We start from the raw sequence: 22,626 nt of genomic DNA on the forward strand, positions 1-22,626 counted from the left end.
ACTTTTTGCATCGTAATATCTCAGAAACGGTAGCTTTATTGAAAAAAAATATTGATTCCTTTTTATAGATATCTTTATGATCTACAATCTATGTCTGAGGTAATTTTCCTATAAAACTTACCGTTTTGAAGAAAATCGTGAAAATCCCATTTTCTTACCTTTGACCTTGGGTAATTTTTTTCCTTAAACCGGAATCATGGGGAATTTTGAAATAATGCTTTTGATTGTGTTTTAAACAATTATACTCATTTTCAGCTTGATGGGAATTAATGTAGCTTCATTCCTATTTTTTGGTCTAAATTGACCAGACTGAAAATAAAATGGAGAAATAAACCATCTACGCGAAGACCGACATCCGCGCGGACGGAGTCGCGGGGGAAAGCTAGTATATAATGAGTTCATAAAAAATTTTGTTTCATAAAGGACTAGCTGACCCGCGCAACTTCGTTTGCGTGTATCCCGCTACTTCGACAAATACAGTCAACGCACCAACACATATTGGATACTAATTTTCAATTCACAATAACTTCTCTTTCCCATATCTCCTAAACTATATGTCTAAATAACACACTGTAAACTGCAAAAATAATCTAAATTAAATGCTCGTGATGATGAACTTACTTATTTTGATAAGGATATATGTATTATTGGTTATATCACCAGTTAAACATCACCCAACGAATTAAATGTTTTTTTAATACAGAAAAGTAGTTTTTGTGACTTAAATAAAAAAGCTGGATATATGTCATCGCGGACTTTTTTGTAGAACTAATAAAGACCAATGTTTTTGCTATACATTGTTCTTACTTGTATCCAACGGTATAAGCGGCGCACGCACAAATGCAATCTTCAATTAGATTTTTTTTCTGACTTCTTGGACATAAATCGCTATAACTCAGCTAATATAGTTTCAATGTATTTCAATTATATATAAAAACCTGTCGGAGAAAATACTCTTTCTATTAGTGAAAACCGCATCAAAATCCGTTGCGTAGTTTTAAAGTTTTATGCATACGAAGGGACTACAGACAAAATGGGCGACTTTGTTTTATACTATGTAGTGATAAGGCGTCCTTGACAACCGTAAGCAGAAATTAATGAATTACTTGATTATCGTACAGTAGTGACCTGCCGTTTTTCTGTTATCCATATTCCCGATGTTTCGTTCCCCTGGGAATGACCTTTGGTTAACTATGTCCAAAATCAGTACTGGTGGTTTAGTCGAGAAAGCGTTACAGACAAACAGACTTTTGCGTTTACAATATAACTATGTCACAGACTGATACAGTGACCATATAACCAACGTGATTAAAGTTTTAAAAAGATTTTAATATTTTTTTTTCTGAAACGGCTTTTTATCGTGTCGTATTCAACATGGGATGCTCAGAGTGACGTAGGCACTCACTTTCACTTTCAATAAGCGCAATGTGCAGGTATTGATCTGCATTTCCTATCGATACAGCACACTACTTTACATGCATGTGGTCAAACCATCTCCTCCTGTTTACCAATCATTATAAAATTTGCACATAATTAATCTATGTAACGCGTCCTGAAAAATATTTTTCATAAGAAGTAAATATCCTGAAAAATATTTTTCATAGTTTTTCCGTCGGATTTCCGTTAAACGACAATGTAATCGAGCCGAGTCTAGTATATAGAATAACTGGTCAGTTTTGAATACGAACGTTTTTTTATATTTTATATGTTGTGCCTCTTATGCAGACACACGAATTTCCTTTTTATAAAAAAGTTTTAATATGTAATAAAGATAAAGTAGACCGAGGGATAACTTCGCAAAAATAAGCTTTTTTAAAATCCATTTTTTTAAATATGTGTAAACTATTACAGGCAAAAACAACTGAACGCAATTGGGTGAAAATTTGTAGGAAGATAGCTTTACATCAAAACAACACAAAGATTACAATTATAATTTTAAAATAAGCAAAGTTGCGAGTGAAATTATGGAGATTAAAATTATTAAAACTATGAGCCTATCTTTGTTTAAATTGAGCGCTAGGAAATAGATCAAATAGACACAGACATAGATGAAGTTAGACCACGCTGGTGTGAGTACTTTTGTTCGCGAGCTTTGGCCCGTAATGCAAAGGGCAAAAAACAACCTTCGAAACTTTCACTCAGTATACGTGTCACCGGAAAATATCAAGAACCGCAAGTTTATAAACTTTCTAGGAAATTTATAAACATTCGTAGGATTCTAAACGAGAGATCATTTGTATTATTTTTACATACGTCCATATTTCAGTAAATTGATAAATGTAGCGGCCGTTCAGCCTCCATGACAGACAGACACTTTGACTTGACTATTAGATGAGCAAAACTGACTGACATTTGAATATAAAAAAGGACAATCGATTTTTGACTAGGACGACGACCAGACAAAACGCCTTGCATATCCAAAAATCTGGAGTTTTATTCCAACTGACCTACCAGACTCTCGGCCCGTTCAATAAACTTGCCAAACTCACGCTTTACGCGTAGGTATATATAATAATAATTAAATTGCCTAGGAAATTTATAAATTTGCGGTTCTTGTTATTTTCCGCTGAAATCTGATCTAGACCTATATTTTCGCTAACAATCATCGGAAGTTTAAAAAAATATATAATGAGTTATAAAAAATGTTGTTTCATAAAGGATAAGGCGTCCTTGACAACCGTAAGCAGAAATTAATGAATTACTTGATTATCGTACAGTATAGTGCAGTTTTTCTGTTATCCATATTCCCGATGTTTCGTGCCCGTGGAAATAACCTCCCCGGTTAACTATGTCCAAAATCAGTACTGGTGGTTTAGTCGAGAAAGCGTTACAGACAAACAGACTTTTGCGTTTACAATATAACTATGTCACAGACTGATACAGTGACCATATAACCAACGTGATTAAAGTTTTAAAAAGATTTTTATATTTTTTTTCTGAAACGGCTTTTTATCGTGTCGTATTCAACATGGAATGCTCAGAGTGACGTAGGCACTCACTTTCACTTTCAATAAGCGCAATGTGCAGGTATTGATCTGCATTTCCTATCGATACAGCACACTACTTTACATGCATGTGGTAAAACCATCTCCTCCTGTTTATGTGATCTTAGTCGAAAAAGGCACACACAGCATGTTCCGAGCTGTTTTGAACACCACATTATGCGATGGAGGTTAATATTTTACAGCACACCGTTTTTGCGTTAAGGGGTAAAAAGTGGTGAAGTACGCATCACTCTTACTTTCAATATGCGCATTTTCAAGTATCGATCGAAATTTTATATGACAGCACACTACTACAAATCAAGTAACTCTTCATAATTATGTGCTCTTAGTCGCAAAAGGCAATTGTACACCACGTTTAAAATTTATAAAAACACAATTTTATAACATACCATTTTTATATGCGGGGTAAAGGCAACAGAAAGGCAGCTTTTAAAATTTTAAATACTGTCAAATATTAATATTTTTTTCGTATGTATGCATGTAGCATACTATAATTATATATGCTAGTAACAGACAGTAACTCTTCCGGTTTATATGATCCTGGTAGCAAAAGGCAAAATCGTTGCACCATTGCAGTTGCATACATGATGTTCACTCATTCACTCACCGACCTAGCGTCTTTAATAAGGTATGTTAAAAATTACCATTCGAAATGCAATTCCGAGGAAAAAACCATCCTTGCCCTTAGTCTCCTTCATTCTGAGGAAAGTCTTTTTCATAAATTTCTTAAATGCAGACAAATTACATCACGAGATGACAAAATTAAATATGCAGTCGTGAAACTAGTACATAAAAATGTGTTGATTGAAATTGAGTACTTTTGGTGAAAAAAAAAAACAAATATAAAGTTTCACTATTATTGATTTATCATTAAATTTTAAAATATCTAGCAATTAATTGAAAAACTATATTTAACCAAAAATAAATACTTAGTAGGTAATACTACTAAAAACACATACAAAGTATAAGCTTCGCTTTAAGGTGGGACAAAATACAACTAAGCTAATTAAGGATTATGTTATTATATTTTACGAGTATGTTTGACTAGAAGTGCACTAGTTGCAATTGCAATAGTGCAAGTACAAGTTGCACGGGCGCACTATTTTAACTAGGAGATCATAAAATGGAAGAGGTATTTTAATGCAAAAAAACTTATATTTGATCACGCAGCTTTGTCCGGGTGAAACTCTAATTTTATTACTGAAATAATGAACAATTAAAATAAAAAATATTTTATTTGTAAACAATAACAATTAAAACATAGTATAAGCATGACATCTGCAGAAGTTATGTAATTATGTTAATAAATATATATCTTGATCAAATCGGTGGATGAAGCGAAAGAAGTATGCAAGGATTGTGGCTAGTGGACAGATGTAGTCTCTGCTTACCCCTTCAGGAAAGAGACGTGATTTTAAGTGTGTAAAACTACCAAAAAATAATATAAGAATTTGACATCATTTCCAGAAACCTAGTGGTTTTTAACCTTTAATCAAAATTATCAATCAAAAGTCAGTCTGTTAAGCTTTCGCGGTTAAGCCACAAAAGATTGGATGCATAATTTCCACTGGAGCAATCCCCACGCAAAGTTAGTGGGGGAAAAAGTGTGTGGTTCCCACAAATTGACCTCTATACCCCTTTATTAGTACCTGTATCACTGTTTCGCTTTTTATTACTACGTGAAACGAGACAACGCTAGTTTTTCGCGCGATGAAAACGGCGTTGCGCGTGCCATACCACGGGGGCTGCTAATCATAGAACACTGCCTCATGACAACAAAAGCATGCGAGCGATGCTTTGCCATAAAAATCGATGCCTCACTGCTACTAAAACTGATGCCTCAAAAATATGAGCTAGATTATTCTATCATTAGGCCAAATAGCTGAACGTGGCCTATCAGTCTTTTCAAGACTGTTAGCTCTGTCGACCCCACAAGGGATATAGACGTGGCCTTATGTATGTATTATTCTGATAGGTTCTTATTAACATTTGTGAACTATGATGTCTCCCACAGGCTCAAGAATAGGGATAGACTGGAAATTAGCTCGATGACGCCAAGGGTCGAAAACTACAGAAAGTTTTGCAGCCAACTACTAACGCAATCGCGAAAGACTTTGATTAGAGTTACAAACATACATACATATAATCAGGTTTTTATCCCTTGCAAGGAAGACCACGAAAAAAGGCCACGTTCAGCTGTATTAAGCTTTGTTATGGAATTACATACATACATATTGTCACGTCTATATCCCTTGCGGGGTAGACAGAGCCAACAGTCTTGAAAAGACTGAATGGCCACGTTCAGTTATTTGGCTTTATGATAGAATTGAGATTCAAATAGTGACAGGTTGCTAGCCCATCGCCTAAAAAAAAAAGAATCCCAATTTTGTAAGCCTATCCCTAAGTCGCATTTACGACATCCATGGGAAAGAGATGGAGGGGTCCTATTCTTTTTTCATTGGTGCCGGGAACCACACGGCACACGGTTATGGAATTAAGATTCAAATAGTGACAGGTTGCCTGCTCATCGCTTACAAGGAAACCCAAGTTTATAAGCCTATTCCTTGGTCGCCGGAGGTCTGATGGGGTCGCTTCGTATAAAAACCTGACTCACCCAATTGCTGTCTATGTTCAAAGGCAGGCTCCTCTCAAGAGTGGTGAGGATGCATCGGTACTGAAGTCAGGAGGAAGAAGCGACTTTTTTATTTCGAACAACAAACAGCGTGACAATGCATTCTTAATATTAGTATGGATTCCCGGAGGAAAAGTCGCGGGCGGGGACTAGTATTTAACAATTTTTTGTGCACGCAGAATAGAACGAGGCTCGATTTCCACTAGAGGCACATAAAACGGAAGAGTTTACAGAAGTACAACATACAAACATGTGATAGTGTGCTGTGGGTGGAAGCTGTACGCCACAGAGCACTGAACGACCGGGAAATCATGCTCTGTGCTCGAATCAATAGCTCTGATGAAAGTGAAAGTTAGTATCTCCGTCACTAGTGCACGAATCACGAAATATATTCAACACGCAGTTTCGTATACCAGGTCTTTCCAACAAATCCTAAGGGAATACAATTGTTTTTACTGGCTGATTCACCAGAGGAGGAGGATGAGGATGAGGATGATCTTCTATTTCTACATTTTCTACGTGTAAGCGCGATTTTGGAAAGAAATGTTGTTTGTAATAAAAAAAAAAACAAATGAAACTAACTTTCGCATATATATATTTGAATGCAGAATGCAGTATTTTAGATTTTTCTCAGGAGTCTGCTCTCATATATTACAATATTATCGTTTATTTCATTTACCTATCCTATTAATCACCGCATATCGGCGGCTGTACTGTGGGAAATGATGAGACATCTGAATTCTGCGTAAAATCTGTACAAGTAAACTTTTATTCTTGGTCATCTATGCGTCATTACTTTCGTAGCAATCACGTCTACGAGTTTTGTAGCACGCTCGTATACCCACGTTTGTGCTACAAAACGCGTAGACATTTGTAGCCGTAACAATATTCCGCGCGATATAAAATTACAAAGAGAAACAAATATAGCCTAGAAAAATAATGCGATTACATATTTAGATATGTCATTTAATTATTTAAAATATAAGACTAAGTAATTGCGTTATTACGATCAGCTCGAAAGAGATATGTGAATATACTATAATGGTGGTAATGACAAAATGTGACTCGGGTTTTTTGTATTATTTGATTATAAAAAATTGTAAAAAGAGATCTATAATTATGTTTGTGAAGAAACTACCTCCCTATGAATAAACTGTCTGATCTTAAAATTTCCTAGAAAGGTAAGTCAGAGTCGGCCGTCGTTAAAAGTGCACTTGCTGTGAAAATGGGTAAAAATATCGATCTAATAGTTAGTACGAACAAGAATTTTTCCGACAAAACAGATGCATGCGTACCTTGCATTTATTGAATTGAATGATTCAAATTCAGGAAATTCTCAGCTGAGCGTAACCCTGGGCAAGAGCCAGTCATGTTTTGTAACAGATTTTTAATAAATTAATAAAAACTTAAATAAAACGCCAAAAACTTTAAAATTTAAAGTATTTTAAAATAATATACTAGGATCGCATGATTCGTTAAGAGATTGAAGTTGACAGAATGATCGCACACGAGCACAAAACAAATATTGTTCCGGGAACAGCACACAGTGGAACAACTATTTTTGGATGCACAGACCTCCTCCCGGTTATGCAGTCCTAAAGAGATCAGTTTATTTTAGTTTGCACTATTTGTTTGTTTATTAAAAAAAAACATGTATCCTATATACATCTATATGAAGGTACTCCCAAAAAGATTTCATTTATATAGTATTGGTTTTTTTAAAGCATGGTGAAAGATAATTAATATATGATGAAACAACTAAATACAGATTTATTAATATTTAAAATTTTATTTGTTAATTATAAATCAAATCAATTTTTTCATTTTTAAAAAACATTTTTAGTTTATTCTGGTAAGAAAATTACAGTATATTTTTGCACAGGCATACATCTGGGCATTGCACTTTCATTATTTCAGCCAGGTTAATTTTTAGACGTAACTAATCTTTAATCTAATTAGCTATTTTTATTAGTTTAATTTAAAAAAAATATATTTTTTTTTAATACACCGATGCACCCAGACGTTGCAACAGTCATTTCAGTTCAACGTGTAATGCAGGTGTACCAGGGTCGCACAAAATGAAGGCTGCGTTTTCATTTTTCTGTATATCTCTGGTGAAACATGACCACGTGGCATTGTTTTGATTCAGGAAAACACCTATTTTCTACAAAATGCAACAAAAATGCATGAAGTAAATGCTAAATCATAATATTTTTATTTTTTCCATCATCAAGCTGAGCAATTCATTCCATTATAAAGCTGAATGTGGCCTATCAGTATCATCATGACTATTAGCTCTCTCTACTTTGCACGGGATATAGACGAGACTATTTATGTAGGTATGTATGTTAGTAATTGTTAAACTTTTTTTTATTTTAATTTTAAAAAGATACCGGTTACTGATGAATGAATCCAGGACATGATAACATCCTAGAGCAAGTTTAAATTAGTATAGTAGTAAATAAACTCCTGCATTTACTTATATTAATTCAATTAAAAATATACATATATAATAATTTTAAACATTATTATGAAATTCGGAACGTTGCAACACTCGGTTTTAGTTTCACAGGAAATGCAGGTGTACTAGGGTCATATAAATTAAACTGCGTAGTGATTTGATATCTCTTGGAGTTCATGATACCCTAGCCGTTTTTCATGTTTTGTGTGAAACATGACCACGTGGCTTTGTTTTGATTCAGGAAAACACGTGTTCTGGATTGAAACAATGCAATCTGAATATTTTCAACAACATTATTATAATTTGGAGTCAGAGTATTAAAATCGTTTTGCCGATTCTTTATGTAGGTGATGGGCTAGCAACCTGTCACTTATTTAATTTCAATTTAATCTATGGCCTATCATCATCAGCCACGTTTAGCTGTTTGGCTTAATGATTAGAAATTATAAATAGTGTTTTAGAGACGGTTGGCTGGAGACGTGAATATATGTAGATCTTTTAAAATATATAATTGATTTAATTAGTGCAAGAAAAGATATATATTATCACTAATTTCAAATACATTTGAGGCTTTTGATTGCAAATTGTTTTTAAATGTCCGTACAACGATGCCAGTGAATTAGGACGTTGAACTCTATTTCGTTAATACTTTAATCTTTATTTTAATAACATTTGTAAGCGAACCGCTTCTAATCAATACAATCAAAGGAGAATATCTCCTTTTTGAAATCGTCGGTTTAGATCTAAAATCTTCTCCTAAGTGTAACAAATATTTTTCTGAAAACCACATCAAAATCGGTTAAGCGAAACGCGAGATAATCGCGGACAAACTTACATACGTACAGCGCACACTGAGAACCACCTTCTTTTTAAAGCGGTAAAAAATCAGTAATCATTACTTTTAAAATCAATTTCTTTTATTTTTAGTTAATTATTCTGCTTAAAAAATATTTATTTATTTTGAAAATGATTGCATGCATTCGGGACGTTGCAACGCTCGTTTTCGGTTCAAAATTAAATGCACGTGTACCAGGGTCCCATAAAACAATACTGTGTTTTCATTTCCTGAAGATCTCTTGCAGTTTATGAAACCCTAACCGTATTTCATGTTTTTGGTGATTCATGTACACGTGGCTTTTGTTTTGATTGAAAAACACGCGTTTACAAGTGTGTAAAGTGCATCATTAATTTCTCACTAATTTTTAATTTAAAAAGTACATAGGTACGTATGTATTGTTTAAGTTATTGCATATTTTTCTTAAACTCTACACAATCATCCAACTTATGTAGTATATTTTTATTTAATATGCAGTATATATCTAAAGTCATACTTATGTTTGTAAACTATATTATTATTCTATATATTTACGGGTACGGGTGGTGCGATTACTGTAAATGTGGATGTACATCCATCTCAGTTTGGTCCAAAGGTTCGACTGGCAGAGAATGCCTTGTGGCATTTAGACCACCTGTTATACATTTTACGTGCATAAAGTTTAAATAAATAAATTTATATATTTTTAAATCATTTCAGAACTATGGCGAAAGCATCCAAGATGTGCGATACCCTTTTAAAATTGTGTCAGGTTAATTTTTTATTCAAATTCGACTCGCTATTGGACAATTTCTTATTTTGGCTTCTTCTCACTTGAGCTACTTCTCATTTCGACTACTTCATACTTTGATGATTAAGAGTAACAATGCATGCACACCTGATGCAGTCGGGACGTTTGACACGCTCATTTTCAGGTCAACATGAAATGCAGGTGCATCATGTTCCCATATAAAGAATATTGTGATTTTCTCGACAGCTTTCCAGTTTATGAAATCCTAACAGTATTTTTTTTTGACATGACCATGTGCACCATACGTTTGGGATGTTGCAACGCTCATTCCGGTCCGATATGAAATGATACATAATTTTATATAACAAGAGTTACAAAAGTGAACTCATTTGTTCTGTCATGTCTTTTTCAAACATCACTTCATTTTTAATTTTTAAATAGTTATTATTTATTGTATTAAAAAAATATATATATTATAAAACACTTTTTATGATTGCAATGCTCCCGAGTGTGATGCACTCGAGAGCGGGACGTGGAAATTGCAACACACGTTTCACTTCGACATGAAATGCAGGCGCACCAGGCTCGCATAAAATGGAGGCTGCATTTTGGTTTCCTGAAAAGCTCTTGGATTTCATGAAACCCTAAACATATTTCATGTTTTGGCCCAAACATGACCACGTGGCATTGTTTTGATTCAAGAAACCTCGTGTCTACTTAATTATAAATGTGTAGTCCAATTATAATAATTATAAGTTCATTTGTTTGTTTGTTACCTCTTCAAGAGTTTTCTTCTAAATTAATATTCTTGAAATATCACGTATAATTTCAGCCAAACAGTAATGGCAAGAATTTTATTATCAGTCAATACGTTTAATAAAACAGTAGGAAAAGCGAGTTTTCTGCTCATTGAACTAAAAAAAACTAGTTTATTTAACGGTTTATCTATTTGTACACGCTAATCTCTGAAATTACTGGACGTACCTATATTACCTAATAAAACTTTTTGACTCTAACATTAAGTCTTTTTAAGACTATTCGCTCTGTCTACCCCGCAAGGGATATATACCTGACCATATGTATATATAAATGAAACATTTTGAAGTGAAAATATTTTAAAGCGGCGTTGTTCACTTTTTGTGACGGATAAAAACAATATTAAATTCGCGCTAGGACACATGACCTGATCGTAAATTCGTAAAACGGTGCAGGGCGCTTGTGCGAATGTGCGAATACATACATACATAAAATCACGTCTCTTTCCCGGAGGGGTAGGCAGAGACTGTGAGAGAGAATGTGCGTATGTTTGTGATTTAGCGTGCTACGCGCTTCCGTTTCAAATTCTTTAGTCTAACAAGATAGGGATTCTTCCTTAAGGCAATGGCCTAACGATCTGTCATTATTTAGATCTCAGTTCCATCACTAACAGATACAGCTCAACGTGGCCTTTCAGTGTTTTAGTAGTCTTGTAGGCTCTGTCTGCCCTTGATAAAATCATTAAGTATAGGTGACATGCCGATCACCGAGACTCACCATACCCTTGACAAGTGCTGTTTTTACGTTCAGTCATCACCCACTTGAGGGGTGAAGTTGAGCAGAGACGGGCGTCATCTCATGTCAAGTACCCACGTAATCTCGATGATAAGTGACTCGCTACCTACGACTACTAAGGTCTTTTAAACGATATTCGTTTTTTTTTTAATCACAAATTTATCTGTAATTTATTATAAATGTGTCCGTATTGTTTTTAAAACGAAGTGAATAACTTTTTTTAAAATAATAGGTAAATAAATATTTTGTTAAAATATTTTTTATTTTTTTATTTTGACATGAACGGAAATACCATTTTTTTATTATTCCTATGTAGGCAAAAGCTAGCGGAATGAATCACAGAGTTAAATGAACGTCGGCCTGTTGCTCGGTGTAATGTAATATGATAACTGATATCTACCGTGTAAGTAATAAAATGTAACCTTTTTGTCGGCATCTGTGGTGTAGTTGTAAAAAGCTGTTAATAGGCCCAGGTTTGATCCCGATCACACGTTATGATCATTTTGAAATTAATCCGCTGGTAATAATTAAATTTATCTATTATATAGGTACTATTTACTGTAAATTTTACTTCGAGTTTTAAAGCGTTACAAAAAAATCCTTCCCGATCCGAAAAGGACTAATATAAAAATTACATAAATTTTACCCCAATATTTAACTTTGCCTTTATAATAATTAGTATTTTTTACTTTTTTTTTCTCTGGAGATAAACAGATAAAATACCGATAAATAGAAACTACACAAGCTTAAAAACTTGACATTCGTAGAACGGAAAGAATACAAGAGTTACGTTAAATTATTTATTTATTTAAACTTTATTGTACAAAATACAAATGTATAGCACAATTGGCGGACTAAATGCTACAAGCATTATCTACCAGTCAACCATTGGGTCCGAAAGAGCAATTTATGTTTAGTCAAACTAAATAAATATATTTAAACCTATACAAAAACAAAAAAAAAATGTATAATAAACATACATAAAAACTACAACTTTGATTGAAACTAGCTGAATATTTGTGACTTATCCATTCTTTACATCAGTCTGTCTGTTAGGTACTGTTGCACGCCAAAACCGCTGATTTGATGAAATTTTGAAAGATTTTTTGGGGAATTGCCACAAAGGTAGTGTAGGCCCGGACAAAAGCTTGTTTATTATATAACAATATATAATTAATAAAGTATATTTAATAATAAATGATGAATTATTATTTGTAGATTAATAATTTATATTGGGATGTAACGTAATTAGATCTTCAATTGATTACCGAAATATTTATCCGCATATATATGTTGGCTCTGTCTAACCCGCAAGGGATGTAGACGTGATTATATATTTATATTATGTTACAAATTAAAATACGATGGTCCTGTTTATAAGTAGGTGCCTACTTATGTTTTAACAGTTGTAAAAGTTTCTGTGTCGTGTAAATAGAACAAAATCTTTATAAAAAAAATTTTTAACGTACATATTGCTTAGAGAATTAAAGTATCTGAATAAGTAATTATTAAGAGAACGTAGGTACTTATTATTAGACGCCGAAGTAACTATACCGCCAAATAAGTACCAGATCATAGAAATCTCACTTTATTTTATTGCGATTTCTTTAGATTATATGATAAAAAGTAGAAGTTCACACTTACCATGATCATTGGCTACGGCGTACTGGTAGTTCGGTATGAGGTCCGGCAGCTCGTGGTGCGGCGGCGGCGACGTCGGCGGCGGCCGGTACCCCGGGTCCACGGCGCCGTACCCCAGCTGCCAATCGCGGTCCCCCATCGCGCCGTATGTGCAGTACTCGCTGCCGTACGCCAACTGCTGGCTAGCAGCACTCGAGTGAGAATACGCACAAGCCCCATAGTCCATCGAAGAACCCCCACTCACACCCGAGCTACTACCACCAGCCAGCTCGTACCCCGAACCCTGAGTCGACGGCAACGCCGCCATCCCGCTACTACATAAATAGCCCCCGCTTCCGAACTGAGGCTTCAACGCCTGACATTTGCGTCGGAAACCACGAGGGCGCCGTCTGAAAGACCCCTCTTCGAACATGAACTCCGCGGAAGGATCTATCGTCCAGTAATGCCCCTTCCCCGGCCGCCCCAACCCCTTGGGCAGCTTAACGAAACATTCGTTCAGGCTGAGGTTATGCCGCACGGAGTTCTTCCAGCCCTGGTAGGAGCTGCGGAAGAACGGGAACCGCTGTTGGAGGTAGGCGTAGATTTCGCTGAGAGTGAGTTGTTTGTTGGGAGAGTGGCGGATGGCCATGACGATGAGGGCTATGTAGGAGTAGGGTGGTTTCTCTTGTCGTCTGGTGGCGGGCGGGCGGCGCGCCGCCTCCTCGGTGGTTTGGTCCTCGATCTTCATGCGTGGTACGCATGGAACGCGGAGTGGATGCGCGAGCGTGCGCAGCGTAGCGCGGGCAAGCGAACAGTGCGCCTGCGCCGCCTCCCGCCCAGCGCCGACATCTCGCGGCACTCCCACGCCCGCCTCACGCATATGCTTATTGGCAAATCGATTCTCGTAACCCATTCAGTACCCACTCACACGCTGTTACTGAACTGAACATTACATTACAAAATCGGCTGAACAATCGTTATATTATAATGTGTAGCTTTCAGTTTTCCGGTTTACGAAAATCGTTAAAGCTTTCAAGCGAAACGATTGATAATGGACGAAAAAGTTATTGGCGTGTTTGTTCTGATTCTGACATTTTTAATAAATATGACCAGAGGCATTTCCCATTTGCTTTAGGAAAGTGTCTAGGTTACTGAACTCTCTGTCTGCATCCAGAGACTCATACAAACAACAACAGAGGAAAACCCGCTTAGACAATAATATTTATCCATCGCAAGGACGGCTGTCGAACGCCCGTTCTTGACCTCGCACAATTAAACTAAACATTTTACTAGATCTATAAAACAGTTATACGACGTACACCAAATATTTACCATAAACCGTACAAACCAAAGTTTTGCATTTAACGTTCCAAGTTTATTTACTCGTCTACGGGTAAACTAAATATGTTTTTGGAGAATAGACTCTATGATGATGGCATAGATTTTAAATTGGTGTAAGAAAAAGCGATATTTTATGTTGTTGCTGTGGTTTATACTTTACTGAAGTATACATAACATTGGGGACCGCGTAAGATGATGGCATAAGTGTTGAGTATGATGACAAAACAATATGAACAGTTTCTTTTTTATAATTTAAAACAATGTTAACTACGAAAGTAAACTTTTTGACTCGAACTCTTCTCTACCTTCATTCTTCTTGCGTTAGTCAAATTAACGGAAAAATTACTAACCAAATATAATTAATTGTTCCCTTATATATGTACTCAATGGTGATTTATAAAAAAAAAACCAATTAAGGACTCTGACTGAGTTGTCGAAAAAACATTGTACTAACTTAAGTACCAAAGTAAGTACATATCTAATAAGTAGGTACCTAACCACAGTTCTTTTTCCGTGCAGATTATATCGGCAAAGGTTCGGTATCACAAAGTTTCTGTTTAGGCGATGGACTAGCAACCTGACACTGATCTGTGTCAAACTTTGTATACTCTATAAAGATTGAAAGTCGTGATCTAAACACATAATGTCAAAATCCAATGTTGTTACTTAATTGAAAATGGTTGATAAATAAGACATTATTGAATGAGCTATAAATATGAGGTCGGCGGGAAGCGGGTTGCTGATCTCTTTTATAAACAACCGTCGTCGTAGTAAATACGCAATACCTACTATTGAATTTACTTATGCTTGTCACGTCCTGTCGTTTACGAAGCAGACAAAACTTATTTATATATAACAAGATTGTACTAAAATACAAATCTAAATCGCACTTTTGGTGGTCATAAGTACTTACCTTTCCTTCTTAAAGTAGTGAGCTGTTAAAATTTGGGTTAAAATGATGTAAGTGATACCTGCTATAAACATAATATTAATTAATGATACATTAAGTACCTAAGTAAGATAAAAAAGGAAGAATTTTATGTTTGAAAAACCTAAAATTCAGTCACTGAAAAAATATTCTCGTTGCCACAGCAAGACAATATAAAGTACCTATTTATTCAACAAAACGCCCGCTCCACATGATTTAACGAAAATTTAAGAACAAAAGATAATAAGGTAACCATTACTGTGATATAATAAATCAAGCAGTTTACCCTGGATTATAAATAGTTCTTTCTCTGTCTCACAGATCTGGAACCAGTGGATAAGAGCGAGCAAGGTTTACGCAGAAAATGGATGGTAAGCTCCGCCCACAAAATGGCGCGGCTCCAGGATGCGCAGGCGCCGATGTGTGGCTGATCTTGAACTCTCCATTCCATTCATCACCTTTTACGACGAACATGTTTTGTTTCTTTTAATCGTTTCAGCTTCATTTTGATGCAATTAGCTTTCTTCGTAAAAGTAACACTGTTGAGACAAGTTTAATGAATTTTGCGGCAAAGACGTCATTTTTGCTCTGTGTTTCAAAGAATTTCAAAAGGTTCAAAAGAATAACATATCACGTCTTGTGGAGGAGATCGAGTCAAAAATTGCAAGAATCATAAAGGCTGGATTGAGATTTCATAGGTTTATAGCGGTCATGCAGAATTTCATGGGTTTAATCTAAAAAACGGTACTTAAGTATCTTTTACGTTTTCAAGTGCAAAAGGTCATGATGGTAGATAAGTACCTATGTATATACTTAGGTATGAAGATTCTCTAGTTAGATCGAATATATAATCCATCCACTGTGTCTGAAAATCTTATGGGAACACAAATATACATACAAAGGTTTTTTATTATTAATATAAATTTCAACTTGACAATCATATCTCTGATTCTAATGAAAAGTGATAAGAAACATACATACGAGCATTTCCAGGAGGGGCAGGCAGCGACAACATCTTTCCACTTGCCACGATCTCAGCATAGTTCTTTCGCTTCATTCACACCACACAACATTCATAACTCTTCATGCAAGCTCAACGAATTAGGGTACTGTTTCATTTCACATTTACCACATAAATGTGAATGGAAGAATTTTTTATAGGCCCTTGAAAGATCGAGTGAAAGATACTTCAAATTTTTTACGAATTTTTTTAAACTTCATTCATCGTTATCGTCGTGTGAGTTTTAATATGTCAAAACAGAACATAAACGTGGGAGATTTTGGGTTTCATTCAGTTTGATAATATAATGGCTAATAGAGATATAAAAAATTACAAGGTTTTACATATTTCTCTCTTACGGGATAGACAGAGCCAACAGTATCGAGACACCTGCCTATGGCAAGTGTAATGATAGTAGTCTTTACCTACGCCTTCAGAATTAATAAGAATTTTTATTTATTCTTGGTCAAAAACGCACTCTTTTACCTTGAGTAAACTGGAAATTTTATTTTGTGAAGATGAAATTTAGAAACATGGAAATGGCACTTTTGCTTGTATAATATTCCGTGTACCCTTACAAGTCCCATTGATGAACAACTGTCACTTGTCCTTGGGGTAACCGGGACAAAATCTTTAAAAAAAGGTTTAAATCAATGGGACTTGTTGGATAGACTGAAAATAATGAGAGAGAGAGAGAAGAAAAATGAAAACAACATACTTATGACAAGTATCTCCAACTTTCGGTACCTAAGGCTTTGTATTTGAAAATCAAAAGAGATAGATGCACAAAGCCCGGTTAAGATACAACAATAAACTATTTATATATTTCAGAGTAAGGCGCGTGTTTATCCGTGCCATAGACTAAAATCTACATAGATGATACATGTTCAATTCCATTATTTTTATCTTTGCTACACAGATAAATTAAGAACTGAAATGATATAAATTACATAAAAAACAATGTTATATTTTTGTACCTAAGTTATAAAACAGCTGAGCCCATAAATAAGCTCTAGACATTTTATGTGATTAATAGCATCGATTTCTACTTTATTTTTATGGTTTCACTGTAAAAAAAATTTTTACTCGCTTATTTTAGAAACATACCAGATTACAAATTTAAAAAGGTCTAACAAAACTGCCTGTTTTACAAAATTCGTGATCTACATGTTTCGTAGCAAGTGGAAAAATGTAGCAGCTATCTGCATACACCTTTTGTATGTTTGAATGACTTTTCTGATTTACTTAAAAACGAGTAAAAAAACTTCTAAACTGACTGTTTCGAAATTCGAATTTCGCTGAGGCATGCGACTTATTTATTAAGATCATCTATTACATAATTTATCAATGTACGCGTTCCTTCGAACTGTGCTGGGAGTCGAGTGAGGCAGTAACTCTGGATTTATGACGTGGCCATGTGCTCCATGTACGTCGGCTCTCGGATATTCGGCCGTGACGCATGCCAGCCCTCCGAACAGGCTTCGAAGTTTGAACGTCGCCCTCGGATAAAAATTACAGAGCAAGACCGTTTGGTGCTCTGTGGTCGAACAGGGTTTGTGGCATAAAAATACGGTTGAATTCAGAACCTCCTTCTTTTATGAAGTCGGTTAAAAATAAGGCTCTTTGCTGCCTAGTTTTTGTGAGGCAAACCGCTTAATCTTCTATGAACGAATACCATATTTAGTTGGCAATTTTTTATGCTGTTTTGCTACATTAGTCCTATCCAACTCAATTCGTGCGTAATATCAAATTTTGCCAAGTAAAAGTAGACTTTACGTAGCCTATTATTCTTAGTTCGCCAAAGGAAACGGCGCAATACCCTATCACATATGAATCTGCCTACCTACAATGTGCATAGTTCCATAACGCCTACATTTGAACGCAGGATCCATTAGCAGTCTCGAATGTAAACAACACCATCTGACGGCAACTTGAAAGGTTACCGAGGTATAGTCGGTGCAGATCGAACAGTGTTAAATGTGTAAACAAACTTTTTAATTTTTGTCATACAATTGGTTAAATATATACATATATATATGATCAATTCTATATCCCTTGCGGGATGGACAGAGCCAACTGTCTTGAAAAGATTATTTGGCTTAATGACAGAATTGAGATTCGAATAGCGACAGGTTGCTAGCCCGTCGCCTTAAAAAAGAATCCCAAGTTTATAAGCATATCCCTTGGTCGCCTTTTACGACATATATGGGAACGACATGGAGTGGTACTTTTCTTGGCATTGGTTAAGTAGATATGGAATGAAAATGTTAATCATAACGAAAATGTGAAGTTAAAATAGTTTTAATGTTAATTATTTAGATTTATTTAATAATGCGATTATGTGACCTACGCAAAAAATAATAAAGAAAAAAATTTTAATCCACCGAATTTGTATTGGACATACATACATTCTAATTTTAAATGGCTTTACGAGTAAGAAGATATTTATCCTGGATCAGGATTGATATTCAAATTCAAACGAAATTTTAAACTAAAAGTCGCGAGGGCGTAACAGACAGACCTTCGCATCTATGAAAATAAAATTAGCTTGGATTTATTTACATATCTAACACACCTTATCTGACCGGACTATACATAATTGTCTTTGTACAATTACCGCTGCGCTATGGTCACATTACAAAAGATATTACAGACGTATCACTGTTACAATGTTCTGAGATAGATTGTGTTATTATTTCCGGATATAAAATATTGCTGATACTATGTCTGCTTGCTCTTCCAACGAATCTCGAGTTATTGTTTGTTAAAATGCGCACTCGCCTTCCTATGTGTCAATTTTTTAATGGCTTTCAGGAATGAGAATTGGTAGGTACGTAAGTATATCGGAAAATATATGTTATATTAAGATATTTATTACTTTTAGGTGTAGTTTTAGTTTGATTATAAACGTAGAATTTATTAAAAATCGTAATGTAATATTTAATATGGGAAAGGGGCGTGGTTTTATGTATTCTTTTTACAGTACATTGATAATTTTTGTACGTACAGGTATTAGGTAACAAAAATTTTAGGTTACAATGGTTGGTTGCGGATATTTGATTGAAGAGATTTTCCCGCGTAAATCAGAAACCTAACAAATGTAAACAAAGCCACGTGGACCATCCACGTGGTCATGTTTTTGCCGGTTATACGACCAGGGTCTCATAAATTCAAAGATACTGCCAGGACTAAATATTGCATTTTAATAGTTTTAGAGTAATTATTTTCCTACCAGTTCAAAATTTTGGTAAACACCGGAGCAATTGTTTTCGCATGATGCGAGAACAAACATACAGACAGACAAACAGATATTCTGAAAATAATATTTTTGGCCTTCTGTTGGCCTTTTATAGATCCCCGATATCGATTTATTGTTAATATTTTTCAACGGTCAGTTACAATTTTATAACATGTAACACGAAGTTTAAAGATTTTGCTCATAAAGCAGCTTTGTAGTCAAGGTATTCAGAGGTTTCACATGTAAACAAAAGCACGTGGACCATCCACGTGGTCATGTTTTTGCATGTTGTACGACCAGGGTCTCATTAACTCAAAGAGCCTGCCTGGAATTCGCAATGCATCCTTAATTTTATGCAAACCTGGTGCATTCGCATTTGTAGAGAACGAAAATGGGCTTCGTAACTACGTCCCGAACGCATCCCTCCAATAGCGATCGATTAATAAATTCCGATACGTATTCCGTCCAATCAGAATGAAGCACTTACCGTGAACATATCGGAAACGACAGAAGAAGATAGCTGCTAGATTTTACTCGGACAAGCAAATTTTAAGTTTTAATATCTTTGTCTCCACGCAGATGAAGGCGCTGTTTATATCAACAGATTGTTTGAATAATTCCGCACAGGCTAAACTATCGCCCTAGAAAGCAGGAATCAGAGATTTAGAACCCTTGCGAAGAAAGGGTGCACTTTTAATAAACTGTTGAAATTTCCGCGGAAACGAGATTCTGGATTCTGCGCATAGAGGTAAGTTTGTGTGAATCTCGTACCCGATGGAAACTACATATATACATAGTGACAGGCAGCAAGAACATCTCCTAACAACAATTCAAAGTTTATGAGCCCTTAGTCGCCTTTTACGACATCCATGAGAATTATAGGTATGGAGTGATTCTATCATAAACCGGAAACCACACAGCCAATCGAAACTACATACATAATATGTATCAAATCAACAATGAGTCAGATTTACTGACAAAAAATTTAACGTGTGTTACTATAACATAATAATTTCGAAGCAAATGTGTTTTTGTGTAATTTATAGCCTCAACCCTTCGGTGGTAACGGTTACCCTCGCCTGCTTTGTGGACGTAGCGTAAACAAATGTAAATCGGCCAGCACATGTGCAGTGACGGGTTTAAACAAGAATAAGATCCCAAATTTTGGTACCTACTACGATGATAACTGACTTCAGAGTATCACATTACACGTCTATGTACTATATATACTATGTATGTGTGGGGTGGCCAAGGAAATAGCCATCGTTTAAAATAAGAACATACATACATACATATAATCACGTCTATATCCCTTGCGTGGTAGACAGAGCCAATAGGCTTGAAAAGACTGATAGGCCACTTTCAGCTGTTTGGCTTAATGATAGAATCGAGATTCAAATAGTGACAGGTTGCTAGTCCATCGCCTAAAAGAAGAATCCCAAGTTTATAAGCCTATCCCTTAGTCGCTTTTAACGACATCCGCGGGAACAAGATGGAGTGGTCCTATTCTTTTTTAATCGGTGCCGGGAACCAGACGGCAAAAATAATAAAATAAGAATCCCAAGTTTATACTCACCTCAACCTTGATTATATGTTCAGAAAGAGGACTAGCTGACAACCAATAAGAATTTACTGTGATACTAAAGTAACATCCTTTTTTTAAAAAAAATCTCTCATCATATTTGGCTGTCTGAACGTGTTTACTTTTTCTCGCAGTAACTTTATTTCGTAATCGTCCAAGTGTCACATTACCTACTTGTCGAGACTTAAAACATATAGGTATAGTACCTACTTTGCAATGAAAACCCACAAACATCCAGCATTTCTAGTTACGATATTTCGCTCACATCGAAATAAATATACCATATATACCGACATTTCCTCTAAATGAAGACAAAAGACACCAGGATGCGATCCACCCTTTGTTATGGGAAGCGTGCGCAAGCGCATAGCGGCTTTGAATAAATAAATCGAACACCGAATTGTAACCACACAGCGGCCACACGCCGGCGACTGTGTTTTGACGTCTTTGTCTTACTTTGAAGGAGTTTAGTAGAAGTGTTTAGTGATTTTAGTTTACTAAAGTATGCTAACTATAAGCTGTAAAGCTGATAGGGATGTGTGGTCCCTTACACACTCCAACTCTTTTCTTAGCTCCGCTATGGTTGTAGCGATAGCGATGATTCGGCTCGACCGCCACCAAAGGGAAGATCTTCCGCCAGGCTAGGTGTTATGCCTGGGGAACCGCGGCTCCGACGATGTTGTGTCGGAGGTTGTATTTTTATAGCTCCAATCCGTGAAATCTCTGAAATCGCGATTTGGGTTCTTCGCTGCTATTGGCTGAGCGCGTCAATTTCTTCGCGATGATTGACAGTTGTTGTGTGATTTGATGTTGTTGACGAGTGGCGTAGAGATGTCGCCACAGTACTCCCCCCCAAGACCAGAGGTCTGAAGTCTTTTAATCTTGCTGTGCAATCTGTGCTTCGGTAGCTTGCAAGTGCCAGTTGTCTTCCAGTGAGTCGGAAGTTGCTCGAAGTCCTAGTGAGTCAGGAGTGAGCCGTTGCGTTGCTCGTAGTCTGCGGTGAGTCGAGACAGTAGAGAGCGAAGTCGACTTGTTGGCGCCGGTAGGAGTCGTGCAGAGCTGCCACGCTGGAGAGAAGAGCGGCCGTCGAAGAGATCCAGGCGTGGGCTGCGGTAGATGCGTCGGTCGCTGAAGTCGAAGAGAGTGAGTGCGGGTGGAGACAGGACCAGGAAGCTCGTTCAGTTGGCTGCGATGGACCTGCTGCGATACCCAGTTGCTGGCTTGCTGTGAGACTGCTTGCAGAGTGAGGAGTGATGCTGAGGATTGGAGTTGATTGATGATGGAGAAGGTTGCTTCCAATCACGTCGGGGTCACCAATGTAGCGGGAGCAACCTTCTCCATCATCAATCAACTCCAATCCTCAGCATCACTCCTCACTCTGCAAGCAGTCTCACAGCAAGCCAGCAACTGGGTATCGCAGCAGGTCCATCGCAGCCAACTGAACGAGCTTCCTGGTCCTGTCTCCACCCGCACTCACTCTCTTCGACTTCAGCGACCGACGCATCTACCGCAGCCCACGCCTGGATCTCTTCGACGGCCGCTCTTCTCTCCAGCGTGGCAGCTCTGCACGACTCCTACCGGCGCCAACAAGTCGACTTCGCTCTCTACTGTCTCGACTCACCGCAGACTACGAGCAACGCAACGGCTCACTCCTGACTCACTAGGACTTAGGACCAATGTAGCGATAGCGATGATTCGGCTCG

At 36.5% G+C, this 22,626-nt stretch overlaps 1 protein-coding gene across 2 annotated transcripts in view; it reads right to left on the reverse strand.

Annotated features, from left to right (window-relative positions):
* LOC106130526 (forkhead box protein F1) overlaps positions 1 to 13,636 on the reverse strand; it is a 35,323-nt gene extending 21,687 nt beyond the window's left edge. For both annotated transcript variants that reach the window (XM_060953830.1, XM_060953831.1), the window contains exon 1: positions 12,859 to 13,636. In XM_060953830.1, coding sequence (XP_060809813.1) covers positions 12,859 to 13,582 — 724 coding nt within the window. In that variant the 5' untranslated portion in view covers positions 13,583 to 13,636. The remainder of the gene's footprint in view (positions 1 to 12,858) is intronic.
* Positions 13,637 to 22,626: the final 8,990 nt, after the last annotated feature.

The sequence above is a fragment of the Amyelois transitella genome, chromosome Z (assembly GCF_032362555.1).
Source record: "Amyelois transitella isolate CPQ chromosome Z, ilAmyTran1.1, whole genome shotgun sequence".
In the NCBI taxonomy this organism is placed as follows: domain Eukaryota; kingdom Metazoa; phylum Arthropoda; class Insecta; order Lepidoptera; family Pyralidae; genus Amyelois; species Amyelois transitella.